General features: G+C 34.5%; 1 protein-coding gene across 2 annotated transcripts in view; it reads left to right on the plus strand.

Moving 5' to 3' along the window:
• The window catches only part of MXI1 (MAX interactor 1, dimerization protein), a 76,125-nt gene that overhangs the window by 22,896 nt on the left and 34,361 nt on the right, over window positions 1-18,868 (plus strand). For both annotated transcript variants that reach the window (XM_004428067.3, XM_004428068.3), the window contains exon 3: window positions 15,975-16,004. In XM_004428067.3, the coding sequence (XP_004428124.2) occupies window positions 15,975-16,004 (30 nt within the window). The remainder of the gene's footprint in view (window positions 1-15,974; window positions 16,005-18,868) is intronic.

Consider the following 18,868-nt stretch of genomic DNA (forward strand, 5'->3'; position numbering starts at 1 on the left):
GTATTTGAAGAATAAAAATCTCCAAATTGCCAGTTCTTTTAAACAAGTATATGATAGACTACAGAATGCTACAATTAAAGAATGCTCATTGTCATCCTATGTCATGAAAATAAAATGACATCAAAAATTGTATATGGTAAGAACCATAAGTCTGTCACATATTGGCAATAAACATTAGTATGAGCCTGTGACAGATACATAGTATTGCATTATTTTAGGGTGATCTAGAAAGTATTGGTGAAGGTATTAAGGTGATCTAGTAAGTACCAATTTATGCTTGAATTTCAAGTTATGAAAAATTTCTTCTCTTTAGTGTTCTAAAGAATCTCACAATAGCAGTATTTCATTTCCACCTGCTAAGGCTGAGATCATTAAACAACAAAACAACTTTCTTGTTGCCTTTAAGGCTTTAGTTTTAACTTTTCTTAAACTACAGAAAAGTGTTTTAGTCTTATTTTAGAGGGAATGATTGTATTGTTATATTTTCAGATTTATATCCTTTTTGGCTGTCTTCTTCATGGAGTATTAGTTTTTTTGGGGGGTGGTGGGGAATTCTTTTTCTAGAATAGTTGTAGAGGATTTTTTTCCAGTGCAAGTAATTTGAGATTTGTTATATCTCTGTTTTTATTCTTAAACAGGTACCTATTTATTCGTAGACTAATTGAATGAAGCCTTATTTTTATTTTTGTGAAATTTCATTCTATTGTATGTTTTTCAAATTTTCTATATTAATAAATGATTTCTGGGTCTTTTTTCTATAGAAAACTCCCAGAGTTTCAGGACAAAAGTGGAGATTAGTTAAACACTTAATGATGTATGTTAGTATTATTCTTCACTATTTTCCAAATGTTGAATGATTAACAGTCCTGTGTTCTGTGATATTCTGTCTTCCACTAAAACTGAGTTTAAATGAAAAATTTTCAATTATTTATATACCTCACCTTAAACAAACTCAAGACTTGCTATTAAATGCTTCATTGAAGCATAAGTTTGCTGTTGCTGGGTTTCTTAAGGATATATTTCTCTGTGAAAGTATTATTTGAAGGAGACTTGCATGATCATGCCTTGTAAGTCAGTAGGACAAGTGCTTCTGTTCCTATTTGATGAGAGGCCTTTTGCCAGAATGTTGAATACATGATGTGGAAGATCACAAATCATAGGGAATTCAGGATTTCATCTGGTATAGTTCTCTGCTTTATGAAAGTAAGATATTGTCACTCATTTTATGATTAAAGCACATGTGACCTAGAGATGGTAAGTGATTTACCCAAGCATTATAGCTGTAGTTGGTGGCTGAGTTTAATATCAAGCTGGATTTTAAGCAGTATGTGCATCGTCCTAACCAAGCAGAACTGTTGACCTGAAGAAGGCTTTCTCTTCTAGATTTCTCCTCACAAATGACACGGCATTGCCTCTTTTTGGATATAACATGATTCTTTGTCATTTCTTAAGCGAAGACAGTTTTCCAGATACTAATCTAATCAAAAAGGTTTCATGGTATGGTTTGACAATATATATTCCCAGATCTCATTTTTGGTCAATAGTGCTGATGTAATTTAAGTGTGCATGTGTTTTTGTTAGGTTGTTTTGGTTTTTTATTTTGGCTTCCAACATTTTAAAATGCTGGTAGACTTTTTTCCCCCACCTCTGCGTGTGTGTATGTGTGTGTACACCATATTCATTTCCATCTAATGAAGGAAACACATGTTATCAACTAAACATATAAACATATTATTTCAAACTGTGATGAGCTTAATATAGGAAAAATACAGGATCTAATATAACACAGGATCTGATCAAGTTTAATAGATGAAGGAAGGTGTCTCAGGGTTGAACCTTTTGCAATCTTGCTTTCACTTATCCTGAACATTTTTTCATGTTTATACACATCTGTTAAATCATTTTTAATTACAGTAGGATATTCTGTTTCATGTGTGTACCGTAATTTGTTAATCCAATCATCCATCGATGATATTTAGTTATTTTTTTTTCATTTCAAATAGGGCTACTATGAACATCTTTGTATGGATACTTTTGTGGATTTGTTCGCCTAGATCCTTAGAATAAACATGAAGAATTAGAATTGTTGGGTCAAAGGGTAGAATTTATCTTCAATAATAATAATAGTAGTAACACTTTGCATTTAATATACTACTTGTTTATAAAGCCCTTTAACATACATTATTATCTCATTTGAATTTCAGAACAATTGCTTGAAGTAAAGTGGAATTATTTTCCCTATTTTTTTGATGAGGCAACTGGACTGGTATGCAAAGTAACGTCCACAGGTAGAACTAGGAGATGAGACAAATCCCTGGGATTTGATTCTCTTGGATTAGCAAATAGTCCTTAGTAATAATTTTCTTAAAAACTAAGACTCAGTGACCATAACCTGAAATTTATGTATTTAGTGCTCTCCTTTTCCACTCTGCCAAATGCCTGAAATGTGTGGTCTGCACCTGCTACTTTACTGCCTTCCGACCAGTGCTCTTTTTCACCCTTTGCAATTTGCTTCCTTTTTCACTACCTGTTGAAACTACTCTCTTAAAGGTAATTAGTAACCAAATTTATTGAACTTACTCTCTGTACATATAACTGTTGCTATACATGCTTCCCTACCATAGAGGAGCTGATGGTATATTTGGAAAGACATGTATATAATAAAATGGTAAATAATATAAATCAGTAAGATGTTATAAAACAGGGCCATTTCTATTTACGTCAAATGACAATACAGAGAGTAAATGATTTAAATTTATATAAAAAGATTATAAAAGTTTATTGTAGAAATACTGTAGATTCACAGAATATACTTGTTCATTGATTAACTTTAACATGCATTCAAGGAGATATAGGAATTCTATAACTTGGTATTAAAGTGAAATTCCTTATGTTTTATCTAAGTAACGAATTTCTTATAAGAGAAAACATTTGGTTTAGTAGATAATTTTCTTATTAATGTTTACTGCATACATTTCAGGAGAAAGTGTTGTAGATTTTCTTTGTATTTAGTTCTATGACATTGGATAAAATGGTTTCCATGTGGTATTTATTTCCTTGCCTTTGTTTATCATGGGAAATATTTTTGATAGTCATTTGAGAACACTATGTAAACACCATTTGTGGAGGCCACATGAGGAGAGCCTTGAGACCATTTGAAATGGACATTTTTTTTTTAATTTTATTTATTTAGTTTCTTCCCCCAAAGCCCCAGTAGATAGTTGTATGTCATAGTTGCACATCCTTCCAGTTGCTGTATGTGGGACGCGGCCTCAGCATGGCCAGAGAAGCGGTGCGTCAGTGCACGCCCGGGATCCGAACCCGGGCCACCAGCAGTGGAGCGCGTGCACTTAACCGTTAAGCCACGGGGCCGGCCCTGAAATGGACATTTTTAAATTATAGAAGAACATAATTTTAGTCTTCAGTCAGTCATATATTTTGATAAAGCAACTGATTTTCCTTTATTCTTATTTTGATTAATTAGACAGGGACAATTTAAGATTCTCTTTGAGGAACCATAAAGAACCTTTTCTTTTATGTAATAAAAGAGAGTAGACAGTAAAATGTAGTAAGTTTGCCCTGGTATTAGAAGAAATGTAAATTTTCAGGTTTTTAATTTTGTTCACTGTAGTCCTGTGTGATAGTATATATCTTCTACATGAATAATAGAACAAAGTCATCTTCAGTCTCCACAAAAACTCTGGACCATATATTGTCATTAATACTGAGTCTCTTAGGATTGGTTTCTGTAGTCTTTTGTGGTAACAATCAATGCACATAAGTTACAATTTAAAATTTAGATTTCTAAGCCTGGCTGTAAACTTTTTGGTGTACTCAATATTATCATTTAAACATGTTATCCAGTCAGTTGTCCTTTGGAATGCAGGCTGCATTCTTGGAAATAGCACTGTAAGTCAAAAAGAAGTATTTGAATCTCATTTTTCTATAGCATCATTGTTTATTAGGGGGTTACCAAAAGCTCAAATATTTTTATGGAGTTTATCACAAATACCATATTTAATCCACTGACTGTTTAAAGAAACAAAATGATTTATCTGTATAAAATTTAAACATTTTTAAGTATGTATAAATTAATTAAACAATTACATGGTGATTATCTGAGGATATAGTGCCAAGTGTATGGTATTATAGTTGTAATTTTCTTAATAAGTCCTGTCTCATTTATTTTTTGCAAAAAGTAGATGATGGAATATGAGCGACATGAGGGCAGGAATTTTGTAATTTTAGACTATTTATATTCTCAGTGTAGGTACTCAATAAATACTTGCTGAATGAATGAATGGCTGAATACTTTGAGCACAATCATGTAGGTCTGAAGGTATTTTTTAATGAAATGTTGACATATTTTTGAGAAGACTTAAACAGACTTAATTGATTGCTTTGTGTGAAACTGACCTAGGGATGTTTAATATCTTTATTCTCGTTGTCAGTTTATTTGTAGCAAGTACACTCATTGGAGACAAAGTTATATATATTTTTTAACATTTGAAGTTGAGGCCCATGGTATCAGAAATAGCTAAGAAATGTGTTTCTTTTATTCTTTTAACAAATATTTAAATATCAGTAGGAATTTAATATTAATTATTAAGTACCAGTATGAGCCTCATACTATTGGCCATTTTCACAAGTGTGAAAAATAACTTGTATGTTAGTGGTAAAGTGTAACAAGTATAAGGCACTGTCCTAAAAGGTGAAGATCTTCTATTCTACAGGTCCACAGGAAGACTTGAATGTGAATGGTCATAGCAGTATTCATAATCACCAAAAGCTGGAAACAATTGAAATGTCTATCAGCTAGTGAATGGATAAACAAAATGTAGTATATGCGTACAATGGACTACTACTCAGCAATAAAAAGAAACAAACTACTCTTACATATAACAAAATGGATGAACCTCAAAAACATTATGTAAATGAAGTCACATACATAAGAGTACATATTGTGTGATTCCATTATATAAAATTTATATAAAAGACAAAACTATAGAGATACAAAGCAGATTAGTGGTGGGCTAGGAGTGGGAGTGGAGATTGACTGCAAACAGACATGAGGGAACTTGGGGTGATAAGAAGTGTTCTAAAACTGGATTGTGATAAAGGTTATACAACTGTATGAATTTACTGAAGATCATTGAACTATATACTTAAAATGGGTGACTTTTATATCAATTACACCACAATAAAACTGGTTTTTAAAAAATATATTGCCTGTTCTTACTTATTGCAGTAAGTTAATGAAGTCTTGAACATGCTATAAATGCTAAAAAGAACTAAAGGTGGAATGAATGAATGAAGGAATGAGTGAATGAATATTAAGCAATGATTCCTTTAAAACATGAAATAAACCAATAAGGGGTGAGGAGTAGGGAGTGTAGCTAGTTGGAAGAAGGCACCTCCACTGTCCTGCAGCTCCCACAGCAAGGAGATGCAGCTATTCTGCCAATCTCTCCTCTCTTAGTCCCTTTGAGAATCACTTCTCTGTGTGATGTACTTCCCGTTAGACAGTAAGCTTCTTTGAAATGGATGTATAATATCTGCATCTGCTTCTAGTACTATAGGGAGGAATGGAGTATATTAAAAATAAAAATTAGGATCAACTTAAAAAATGGGCTTTATATTTATTATGAGTAATGCTATTAATTATGGTACCATTCACTTTCCCCCCCAACAAGTATCTACTGAGTGTTTATTTCATGCCTGATTCTTTCCTAAAATACTGAATTACAGTCAGAAGTCAAGTGACTTAGGAAATCACTAATATTTTCTCCATTTTTAAAGGTTTTTAAAATGTTGCTCTGTAATAGAATGTGTTATCAACTAATGAAGTAGTCTAGATAATTAGTGGTTTATTTTTTTAAATGTCCTGTTTTGACTTTTGAAACTATGCTTAAGAGCAATGATTTTAATTTTCAAAATTCTCTGTAGTTTCCAGTGTTGCTCTCTCACCTAAGAAGTGATTATTTCACAAATACTGTATAACTTTAACATGTATTAGATGTTTCTTAATTTCTGGCACTACTAAGAATAGAAAATGAGCTAGTTATCTTTTCTTTTAAATTCAGTCTTACCATTTAAAAAAGGTAATATATGTATATAGTTTTAAAAGTCAATTTATACTAAATGGCTTATAAGGAAAAATAACATTTCCCTGCCCCATTTCTCCCCATTCAATTTCTGCTTCCCAGAGGCTACTCCTTCCAATAACTTAACAGTTTCTTCTGTTGTTTGCTTTCATATTTCTAAATAAGAAGCTTATCCTGCTTGTTATCTACTTTTTTCCTGTTATGGAAGATGACGGTGTGACTGTCTATACACTTGACCAACTGCAGATTAATTATATGCCAGAAATGAAATTTTTTTAACAAGTACATGAAAATACAGATATTCCTCCAAGGAATGATATTTTTAACTTATGCACTTTCTAGTAATTTATATTATTAGTCTCCTACAATAAGGAATTGATACTTTACTCTCATTCCTGAGTACTTTGTGGTAGATTAGATTATTGCCTCAGTTTCAGGATGGTGTTCATTACTTTTTTGAAAAGGTAAGTTTTATTGTGATTAATATCCATACAATAAAATTCCCCAGTTTTTAATGTACAATTCAGTGACTTGACATATGTATACAGTCATGCAACCCCCAATGCAGTTATGATATAGAACATTTTCATCATCTCAAAACATTACCTTATACCTCTTTACAGTCAGTTTCCTGACTTCACCCCTTGTCCCTGGTAACTTCTGATCTGTTTTCTGTCACTACAGTTTTGCCATTTCTAGAATTTCAAATAAATGGAATCACATAGCATATATACTCTTTTGTGTCTGACTTCTTTCACTTAGCATGATTTTATTTTTTGAGGTTGATTCACGTTGTTCTACATATCAATAGTTCAATCCTTTATATTCCTGAGTAATAATTCAGTATATGGATCTACCACAATTTGTTTATCCATTCACCAGTTGATAGACATTTAGGTTACATATAGTTTTTAGCTATTATAAGTAAAGAGGCTATGTACTTTAATGAACAGGTCTTTTTGTGGACATATGTTTTCATTTTTCTTAGATAAATATCTAGGAGTGGAATTGCTGGGTCAAATAGTAAGTGTATATTTAACTTTATAAAGAAATTCCTGGGGCTGGCCCCATGGCGTAGCAGTTAACTGTGCACGCTCTCTTGCTGGCAGCCCGGGTTCGGATCCCAGGCGTGCACTGATGCACTGCTTGTCAGGCCATGCTGTGGCAGCATCCCATATAAAGTAGAGGAAGATGGGCATGGATGTTAGCCCAGGGCCAGTCTTCCTCAGCAACAAGAGGAGTATTGGCATGGATGTTAGCTCAGGGCTGATCTTCCTCACAAAAACAAAAAAGAAATTGCCAAACTGTTCTCCAAAGTGGCTGTACTAGTTTACATTCTGACTAGCAGTGTAGGAAGCTTCCAGTAGCTCCACATCCTGGAGAGCACTTGGTATTGTCAGTCTCTCAAATTTTAGCCATTCTGGTGGGTGTTTCATATCTCACTGTTTTAATTTGCATTTTCCTTGTGACTAATGATCTTGAGCATCTTTTTATGTGCTTGTTTGCCATTGATATATCTTCTTTGGTGAAGTGTCTGTTCATATCTTTTGCCTTTTTTTCTATTGAGTTGTTTGTTTTCTTATTGAGTTGTAAGAGTTCTTTGTAAATTCGGGATACGAGGCCTTTATTACATATATGTTTTGCAAATGTTTGCTCCTACTCTGTGATTTGCCTTTGTCACTTTCTTAACAGCATCTCTTGAAGAACAAAACTTATATATTTTTGAGGCAGTCAAGTTTATCATGTTCGTCGTTTATGGTTCGTGCTTCGTATGTCCTAAGAAATCTTTGCATAATCCAAGATCACAAAACTTTTCTCTTATGTTTTCTTCTAGCAGTTTCATAGTATTAGGTTTTACATTTAGATCTGATATTCATTTAAAGTTATTTTTTTGTTGTAGGTATGAGGTAAGAGTTGAAGTTCACTTTTTGGCAAATGGATATCCAGTTATTCCAGTACCGTTTATTGAAAAGATTATACTTTCTACATTGAATTGCCTTGGTGTCTTTGTAAAAAATCATTTGACCATGTATGTGTGAATCTGTTCCTGGACTCTCTATTCTGTTCCATTGATCTAAATATTTATCCTTACTTCAATACAACTGTCTTAATTATTGTAGTTTTTCTAATAAGTTGTGAAATCAGGTAGTGTAAGTTTTCCAACTTGGTTCTTCTTTTTCAAAAGTTCCTTTGACTATTCTAGGTCTTTTGCATTTTCACATACATTATAGAATCTGTCAATTTCTACAACAAAGCCTACTAGAATTTTGATTGGAATTACATTAAATCTGTAGATTAATTTGGGAAGACTTGAGACATCTGAACAATGCTGAATCTTCTGATCCATGAACATGGTATGTCTCTCCATTTATTCAATTGTTTAGATGTTATTAAAGTTCAGCAATGTTTTGTAGTTTTCCAGTGTGTGAGTCATGCATATACTTTGTTAAATTTATCCTTAAGGGTTTAATATTCTTTGATGCTGTTGTAAATGGCAATTGAATTTGGTGTACTGACCTTGTAAACTGACTTGGCTAAACTCACTTATTAGCTCTAGTAATTTGTATATTCCTTAGGATTATCTAAAAAGACAATAAATAATGTGGTTTGCAATAAAGATATTTTTACTTCTTCCTTTCCATTTTGTATGATTTTTTTCCTTGCCTTATTTCACTGGATAGGACCTCTAGTACAGTGCTGGATAGAAGTGGTGAGAGTGAACGTCTTTGCCTTATATCTTGGGAAAACATGCATTTTTTCACCATTGAGTATGATAACCATAGATTTTTTATAGATACCTTTTAACATGTTGAAGAAATTCCTTTCTTTCCTAATTTGCTGAGAGTTTTTATCATGAATGGTGCTGAATTTTGTCAAATGCTTTTTCTACATTCATTGAGATTATATTGTGGTTTTTCCTTTTTATTCTGTTAATATGGCCGATTACATTGATTGCTTTTTTTTTTTTTAATCTTAAACCAATGTTGCATTCCTGGAATAAACCCTACTTGGCCTTGTCGTATTTTGAGATACTGAGGCTAACTACCTGTAGAGCACAGACTCCACAACGTTAAGAGTGCGGTCCCCAACATAATTGTCCTTACTAGAGGTGCCAGCTGCAAGTTCAGAAATCTCTAGGCCACTCACAGTTGTGATGAACTGGCTACAAATTTGGGTGTTCCCACAACCCCCTCAGGTTTAATAATTCACTAGACCTACTCACAGATTTCAGGAAAGCACTATACTTATGATTACAAATTTTGTTATAAATAATACCAATCAGGACCGGCCAAATGAAGAGACACACAGAGCGAGGTCTGGGAGAGTCCTGGACATGGAGCTTCTGTGTCCTCTCCTTGTGGAATCAGGATGCATTACCTTCCTGGCACATTGATGTATTCATCAACAAGGAAGCTCACCCAAGCCTCAGATTCGGAGTTTTTATTTCAGTATCATTATGTAGTCACAGTTGGTTGAATCACTGGTCACATGATTGAATTCAATCTCTAGTGACCCTCCTCTCCCTGGAGGTTGGGAAGTTGGGCTGTTATCAGTGGCTCAAAGCCCCAACCCTCTTTTCACGTGTTTGGTCTTTCTGGCATGACCAGCTCCCAATTTGAGTCATCTCCTTAGCATAAACTCAAGTGTGGTCTGTGCTACACATCTATATGTTGTTGGGTTCAATTTGGTAATATTTTGTCAAGAATTTTTGTGTCTGTGTTCATCAGAGAAGTAGTCTGTGGGTTTGGTTTTTTTTTTAATGTAATTTCTTTGTCAGTTTTGGTATCAGGGTGATACTGGCCTCAAAATGAGTTGGGAAATGTTTCCCCTTCCTTTATTTTTTGAAAGATTTTCTGTAGGATTGGTATTATTTATTCCTCAAATGGTTGGTAAAATTTGCCAATGAAGACTTCTGGGCTTGGGGTTTTCTCTGTGGAAAGGTTTCTGATTATGAATTCAGTGTCTTTAACAGATGCAAGGCTATTCAGGGTTTCTCTTTCTTCTTGAGTGAGCTTTTTTTTACTTTGCATTTTTTTAATTTATTTATCTATTTTTTGAGGTAATATTGGTTTATAACGTTATATAAATTTCAGGTGTACATCATCATATTTCAATTTCTGTGTAGATTACATCATGTTCACCACCCAAAGACTAATTACCATCCATCACCATACACCTGTGCCCAGTCACCCCTTTTGGTCTCCACCTTCTCCTCTTCCCCTCTGGTAACCACCAATATAATCTTGGTATCTGTGTGTTTGTTCATTGTTTTTATCTTCTATTTATGAGTGAGATCATATGATATTTGACTTTCTCCCCCTGACTTATTTCGCTTAGCATAATACCCTCAAGGTCCATCCATGTTGTCACAAATGCAAGATTTCATCTTTTTTATGGCAGAGTAGTAGTCTGTTGTGTATATATACCACATCTTCTTGATCCATTCGTCCCTTGATGGGCACTTAGGTTGTTTCCCCAGTCTTGGCTATTGTGAGTAGTGCCACACTGAACGTAGGGATGCATATATCTTCACGCGTTTGTATTTTCATGTTCTTTGGATAAATACCCAGCTGTGGAATAGCTGGATCATATGGTAGTTCTTTGATAGAAACAAATGTACAAAACTACCTTTCTGAAAGAATTACTTTATTGGCAATTAGCATGATTTTCTTCTATTACAGTGTTTAAACTTTATTGCCCATTTTATTATACCACTAGCAGCAAAAAATTCTATATCCCCAATATATGTATTTGTATTTATAATTGTATACATGTATTACTGTACTAATATTTTATAAATACAGAATAAAGTGTAAGAACAATAATAAATATAAATAGAAGTTTTCCTATTCCACTAATACCAGTAGATTTTCTTTTTCAACCTCCTTCAGGTATATACTTTGGAGACCCCTGCTCTAATGTGGCTGACGTTTTCTTTTTTCCTTGCCCTTTGAGTATGTGTATATGAAGTATAAGCTTTAGGATACAGTTAGAAGATAATCATTTAGCTCCATAGAATGTGTTTTTTTCATTGTGTGGAGGGCAACATCCATTAGATACTTTAGGATTAGAAAGTTAAGTGAAACAAAAATGCTAACAAATTGGGGCTTGGCTCATTAATTCAACAAAGATAGAGGTCTTTTCTTTTGCTAGAAGAGAATATTAATTCTGGGAATGTGGACTTTTATTTTCCTTCCATGGTGGCACTACTCTTGAGCCCAACTGTACCATTTTGTGCAGTTTCAATTCTTTGCTTCATTTCATTGGCTTTACCAAGCTGCGCCCTAAAGAATTAAAAGTTTATGTATTAGAGCTGTGTTGTACTCAATGAAAAGTCCCTGGTCTGGTTGAGATAATGACTCCCATTCAAATAGGGAATGCATTAGCATGTCTCTCTCAAAGGGATGTTATTTGTGAAAAAGATTACCCGTGATTCAATGGTAAAATAATAGAAATGTCTTTCTCTCTGTCCTTGGAAGTTGTTAAGCATTCAGAGTAAAGGTATCTGAAAGAAAGGCAGTTCATTAGTGTTTGCTTTCAGAGGTACATTTTATTTGGAGAAGAAAAGTGGGCTAACCAGATGGGTTATTTGGAACATCTCAACCTTACAGGGAATTTATCATAATTGAATATTTCAGTGCCACATTATTGGAAGGACTTTGTTGGACGCATAGGCTTAGAGAAGCAGAGGTTAGTTCTGAGTGTGCTAGTATGTAATGTGTTCAATTACTCATTTATTGCCAGCACTATATGGATCATTATTTTCTCTGTGTACATGTAATTAGGCATCTTGCTCTCTGTCATACCCTAAACTTTGTTCTGTCCTTGTAAATGACTAAATGATGAAAATATCTATCTTTTCTTTCAGTTTTTTTTATCATTGTTTATTTCCAGACTAATTTCAAGTGTTATTGAGAACCTACCAATCTGTTGTCCCATGTAGTGTACTTAACATCATTTTGGGTATTATATTTTTAGTCTTGTTAAAAATAATAAGAATATTTGCAGTGGATAACATTTATTGAATACTTATTACATGCTAGATGCTTTTACATATTTTTCTCTAATTCTCACAGCAATCTAGCCACGGCATGTGGTATTATTCCAATTTTACAAATGTGGAAACTGTTAATCAGAGAGGTTAAATAATTTGTCCAATGTTACACAGCTAGTATGAGTGATACAGTTGACATTTAAACTCAGGACTTTTCCCCTCTAACACCAGAGGTCTTTATGACCTATACATTGTTCTCTGGTTTTGTTTTGGACTTCACAACTTGCTTGTTCTCTTATGCTATCCTTTCCACTTGGAATTGTCCTCTCCCCACCAGGTCCAGCCTTTACTAGTAGCAAATGTATTTATCATTTAAGCCCCAGACCAAATGCCACCTTTTTCTAAAGTTTTTCCTCATAGCCCCATTTGGAAGTAAACTCAGCCTCTTTTAAACTCCCACAAGACTTTGTACCTTTCTTTATATGTTTATTTTGCCTTGAGTTATAATTATTCCTATACATGTCTTAATTTACCAACTAGAGACTGTTTTTGATTCCTTGCAGCCTACGACAGTCTTGAACATTGAATATACTCAGTATTTATTGACTTGATATTACACGCAAAAAAGCCATCAAAATGGGAGTAAACACTAATGACACTTTTTTTTTTTTTTTGTGAGGAAGATCAGCCCTGAGCTAACGTCCATGCCAATCCTCCTCTTTTTGCTGAGGAAGACCGGCTCTGAGCTAACATCTATTGCCAATCCTCCTCTTTTTCCCTTTTTCTCCCCAAAGCCCCAGTAGATAGTTATATGTCATAGTTGCACATCCTGCTAGTTGCTGTATGTGGGATGCAGCCTCAGCATGGCCAGACAAGCGGTGCTTCGGTGCATGCCCGGGATCTAAAGCCGGGCCACCAGTAGCAGAGCGCGTGCACTTAACCGCTAAGCCACGGGGCCAGCCCCTGACGCATTTTTTAAACATTGGAAGAACATGGCAATATGGTAAAGATTTGTACATATATGATCATTTTTGCCTCTTGGTATTTGGAAATCTTGTTAAATTTTGCTAGTGGTGTAACTAGATATGGCATGCCTTTCTTGGTTTGGTGAAAAAGTTCATATTCTTAGCTATCATTTTATATTTTTTTTAGAAAGAAGATAAGTCTGAGAGGTGGGAAGAACCTGCTGTTTTAATTTTGTTCACAGCAGTAGGTCAGATTATGTTCTTTTGGTGCTAACTTTGATAATAGGCTCAATATAATATTGGAATTCAATAATTGGTTATCTTTGGATATATTGTCTTTTGCATTTATGGCCGTATGTAGGATTGCCAGACTGTTTAGAATAAGTTTATGGTAAAAGGTCTACTTGTCTCTAAGTAGATTGTTTTCATTTATTACTTACTCTCATATTCCATTGTTTTTGTTTTACTTGTTCTAAGCTTTCTTCTCAGATAAAGGCAATTAAACCAAAACTTGCTCACTAAGAGGGGGTGGGGAATTTCATTATTGATAACTCATTCAAATTTTGAACAATATTTTTTGTTTCAAATCTCTTTAAAATATGCTTTTTCCCTCTTCTAACTTATTTACTTTGACATTTTATTCAAACAAACAAGAACTTAATCAAAACTTTTTGTAAATACTTATATGGTGATAGAAATTTGGTTATAATTTAATTTATTTATTGGGTTTTGAACTCTCAGTCTCTGTTAGACTAAAAGTTCTATGTTTTTATAGTTTCTTCCATCTGAATTGTATGTATCCTTGGCGTTAATTTGGCTGAACTCTTGAAGCATCCTAAGATTATTTTTTTTTAACCTCTTTTGAGGGAGAAGTCCTTTTATTAAGATAATCTCTTGAAAATGGACATCAGTCTTTTTCATCCTGTGTCACTTGGACCTTATGAAACTGCTAAGAAAGCAAAAAGTAGACAGGAGACAGTAACTCAAAGAAGGCTTTTGGCTCTTGAACTATGACAAGTGGGTAAAATTTCCACAAATTATGAGACTGACAAAAATACTCTTATTGTTAAAGTTTAGAAATTTGATTATTAAATATCCACTGGAATAGTAAATGAGATTAAAGTAATCAGTAAGGTAATGTTCTGAAGGCATTTGACATTAACCAGAATATATTAAATCATTACAGTTGTAGTTCTGGTGACAGGAACTTAAACTCTCCTTTATAAAATTACTGTTATTGTGTTTTTTGTCATTTAAATTTGTTTTTTTTTTTTGGTGAGGAAGATTAGCCCTGAGCTAACATCTGTTGCCAATTCTCCTCCTTTTGCTGAGTAAGATTGGCCCCCAGCTGACATCCGTGCCCATCTTCCTCTACTTTATACGTGGGACGCCTGCCATAGCATGCTTGCTAAGCGGTGCGTTGGTCCATGCCCGAGATCCGAACCTGTGAACTCAGGGCTGCTGAAGCGGAGTGTGGGAACTTAACCACTATGCTACCGGGCCGGCCCCTAAAATTCCTGTTATTGTTAATGCTAAATTCTCGTTAAAGTAATACATGTTCATTCAAGAGAACTAGTATAAGATAATTCTGATAGTGGCTAACTTTAGATAGAGTTTGTTTTGAGGAAATTGATCACAGAGAAATGAAGGGACTAATAAGGCCACACAGTATTTGAACACAAGCAGTCTGGCCTTAGAGTCTGTGCCTTTAACCTGTCTTCGGTATTGCTTGTCATTAAGTAGTTAAGAACTTGGCGGTGGTTAAGAACTAGTTAAGGAGTAAGAAAGACCTGAGCTGAAATCATGGCTGCTCCTTAAACTCTTGGGACAAGAGCATGTCTCTTGACCTCTCTGAGCCTCAGTATTCTTGTTTAGAAAACAAGGGTTATTTTGGGGATAAAATGAGATAATGCTTGTTAACTGCTTAGCACACTGTTTAGCAGACACTATGCTTGTTGAATAGATAAGTATTGTTATAACAGATACTGATAAGCAAAACGAAAAAACTCACTAAAAGAAAACAACCGTTGTTAGCATGTTGAGGTATACGCTTCCAGTCTTTTAAAAATGTATTTCTTGGGCCGGCCCCGTGGCGTAGCGGTTAAGTGCGCGCGCTCCACTGCTGGTGGCCCGGGTTCGGATCCCCGGCGTGCACCGATGCACCGCTTGTCAAGCCATGCTGTGGCGGCATCCCATATAAAATGGAGGAAGACAGGCACAGATATTAGCCCAGGGCCAGTCTTCCTCAGCAAAAAGAGGAGGATTGGCATGGATGTTAGCTCAGGTCTGATCTTCCTCACACACACACACAAAAAATGTATTTCTTGATTTATTAATATCTCTTCTTTTATATTATTTTTCTTCCTTGTATAACTTTTTCTTGTTTATGTTTCGCACAAAAGGCAGAAAGGCTTGAATTTGTCTGTATCACTTAGCAGTAAGGCAAGCCTATTTCAGCTTCTATGCTAGACAAAATGTTTTTTCCCCCCATTTTTAGGAATGGGTAAGTGTAGGTGGAAGAGGACATAGAAGTACTACTCCTTTTTTTTTCTTTTTAAACAAAAATGGGATTATGTTTGAATTAAAATTTCTGATATGTCTACAAATCAACAAAATGTAGGCTATTAGAAGTAGGCAAGAGAACATGTGCTAGTATTAATTTTATTAAAATAACAATGAAATTCCAGTTTCAGAATATTTAGAATTAACTGAAAATACTGTATCAGAATGAACAGTCCTAGTGAATGTAGACTATTTCTTCTTGATGTGTGAGATTATAGAAATCTGACCATATATTGCATTGTTAAATAACTTCACTCGGTGTGGTATAGCAGTAACTAAACTAATCCCCCTTTCTATAGCCTTAGCAACAAAATATGGCTAATGCTCTTTTTCTTTTCCCCCTTTAAGGTCTACACACAATGAGCTGGAAAAGAATCGGTGAGTCAGTGATGAGATGCAGCTTTCATTTATGTTTTACCTGTGAAAATAATGTAATAGTGCATATGTAGTTGTAATTTTATGTTTAAAATGTATACCATATCATGATTCTGATATATATGTATTCTTTCCAAAAAAATACTTAAATAGTAACCTTATACTGTCTAAATTGGAAGACATAAATACATTTTTAAGCTTATTTGAATTTTTAGTTTATGGTATAGCTTTTTTTATTTCTGTCTCTGAAAACAGGTTAGTTGTGATAGGCTCATGGCTTAAATATGGTCTTGCTAAAGGATTAGGTTTCTGTAGTGTAGCTAATATTATGACAGATTGTAGGACGTTCAGTTTTCTTTCTCTGCAGTTCATTCATTTGTTCATTTATTCATGCATTCAACAAATCTTTTTTAAGCATAAACTATATGTTAGTTCCTCATGGGCATAATGCTTTACATAGGAAATACAGGAATGTGTAAGATAGTTTGTGTCCTTAAGGAACTTACAGCTTCCTGGGGGAGACAGACAGGTAATTAAAATACTTTATAGTGTGGTAAGTATGGTAATGGAGAAGCAGAGGGTGCTGAAAGATCATTTTGGACGGTCACCTGATTCTCTTTTGAGGGAGTCTTGGAAGGCTCTACAGAGGATGGTTGACTGAGCACCGTATGTTGAGGAAACTGCAAGAGGTTCAATGTGAGTATAAAAGATTGTAGCACAAGGCAAGCCAGGCCAGATGTTGACAGCTATGTTGAAGAGTGTGGACTTTTTCTGAGAGCAATAGGGAGCAGTTGAATGATCAGATTTGTGTTTTGGAAAGATCACTTTGGCTACAGTGTGAAGAACTGATTCATTGGGAGAAGGGATCTCAGAGACAGGAAAACTCTTTTGGAGGCTATTGGAAGCTTCTAAGGTAAAAGATGATGGTAGCTATTGGAGATAGAAGTAGACAGAGTAAAGAGATAGTGTGGAGTAGAATCAATAGAAATTGGTGACTAGTTGACTATGGAAAGTTAAGTTTTAGATGGTGTTACCATTTACCAAGAAAAGGAATATAGGAAGAGGACAAGTTTGGGAGAGAAAATGAGGATTGTATGAGTAAAATATTCTCTTTTTGATACAGAGGTTAGATTAATAACCAAGAAATCAGAATTGTCTGCACCAGCCATTTTTAACAAACAAGATCTCCATGACCTTCAACTTTTTGTCTTGCTTTTTTTTTAAATAGAAGGGACCTTACGGATTGACTAGCCTAACTGCCTCATTGCAGATGAATTTAAATGTCAAATCCTCATGAACAGGCTTAGCATCATCCTCCAGGCTGACTTAGTGGCTTTTACCACTTTGTTTGCACAATGGTCTGTTCATATGTCCTATTGTAATACTTAGGTAGTATTGTAATTATCTGTTCATATGTTTCTTTCTGCCAAATGACTATGACTGCCTTAAAGGCAGGGATTCTGTTTTGTTCAATTTCGTATCCTTAGTGCCTAACATTTGATGCATTTGATGCTTTAATATTGAGTGAAGGATAAAACTAGAGCAAGTTTAGTTGTCTAGTCAAAGATGTTTTGCTAGTTTGTGGCAAAGCAGTTTGGCAGGAGACCTTTCATTTTAAAGAATCCCTTTTCTGCCTTATATTTCCGGTATATTAAAGGAAGTATCTGGCTAGTTTACACATGGCAAAAAGACTGAGAAATGACAGCTCTGAGGATTCTAAAAATGAAGCCTTATATTGAACTTCAAATTAGAGCACAGAGTTTATTTTGGGCCACATGTTTTAAATACTGATAAACATGTTGGTTTTATAGTTATTTCACCCAGTTATTTACCCCACTGTGGTCCTTGGAAGACCCTCATTGGAAACCTGGCAAAAACTTGTTTAACCCTGGAGTAAAGAGACTCCTCAGTAAACTATTTGGAATGGAGCTTTTTAAATCTTTGAGTAAACTTTGTTTAATGCATTCTGCATATCACTTCTGACTTATTGATAACTTTATCACCGGTAGTACTACTTTGATAGGCCCTGAAGTTGTTTAATCTAGTTATCTGTCTGTGGCACTGGTGTAACATATGAGGCTTTTATCATCTGAACTGTATGTGATCTCCAGTGTCTCTAGTGAAGGCTTTTTGTTCCCTTTTTATTTACTTAGGTCTAAGACTTTCTGGCTGGTTTCCTACCCTACCTCACTTAAGGCATAGTTCTCTCATCATCTTCTGATATTCCTAGTCATTATTTCCCAAATTATTTCTTCCCCTCTCTCCTTTCTTCCCTTGCTCCCTCCTTCCCTCCCTCTCTTCCTTGAGCCTTTATTGAAAGGTAATATAAAGTTAACTTTTCCAAGGTGTATTTGTTTTTAAAAGGGGTATTTATCAATGTAAGTAAATCTCTGATTTAGTGGAATGTGTCAGAGGGTGAGTGCCAAAGGAAGAATCCAATTGAATAACCTGTACTCCACTTCTGAAAAGTCACTGGCTTGTTATTTAGCAAAAAACAAAAATATTCATAGACGCCGGATGATTTTAAGGGAGGGAGATGTTTTAGCCAAATAGCAGGAAGGCAGCACAGGAATATTTTTAAAATTTAAGCCTATATTGTTGTTATATTTTTTAAGCCCCCACCCAGTTCTATATAATGGTCATTTATTTTTCAAGGCACCATTTTTATTTGACGTTAAAGAAAATTAACCTAGCTTTAGCATTCTCTAAAATAAATAGAATTTTAGCTTTACCTTTCATTTGCTTTTGATTGTGAGCTTATATAAGAAAAGTAATTTGCTATCAAAAGGGTAATTTGATTTTGTCTTCATTCTGAAAAGATATTCCTGAAGTAATTTATATTCTTGAAATTTTGCCACTTTATATAT

The sequence above is a fragment of the Ceratotherium simum genome, chromosome 6, assembly GCF_057802395.1.
Source record: "Ceratotherium simum simum isolate JZ-2026a chromosome 6, ASM5780239v1, whole genome shotgun sequence".
In the NCBI taxonomy this organism is placed as follows: Eukaryota; Metazoa; Chordata; class Mammalia; order Perissodactyla; family Rhinocerotidae; genus Ceratotherium; species Ceratotherium simum.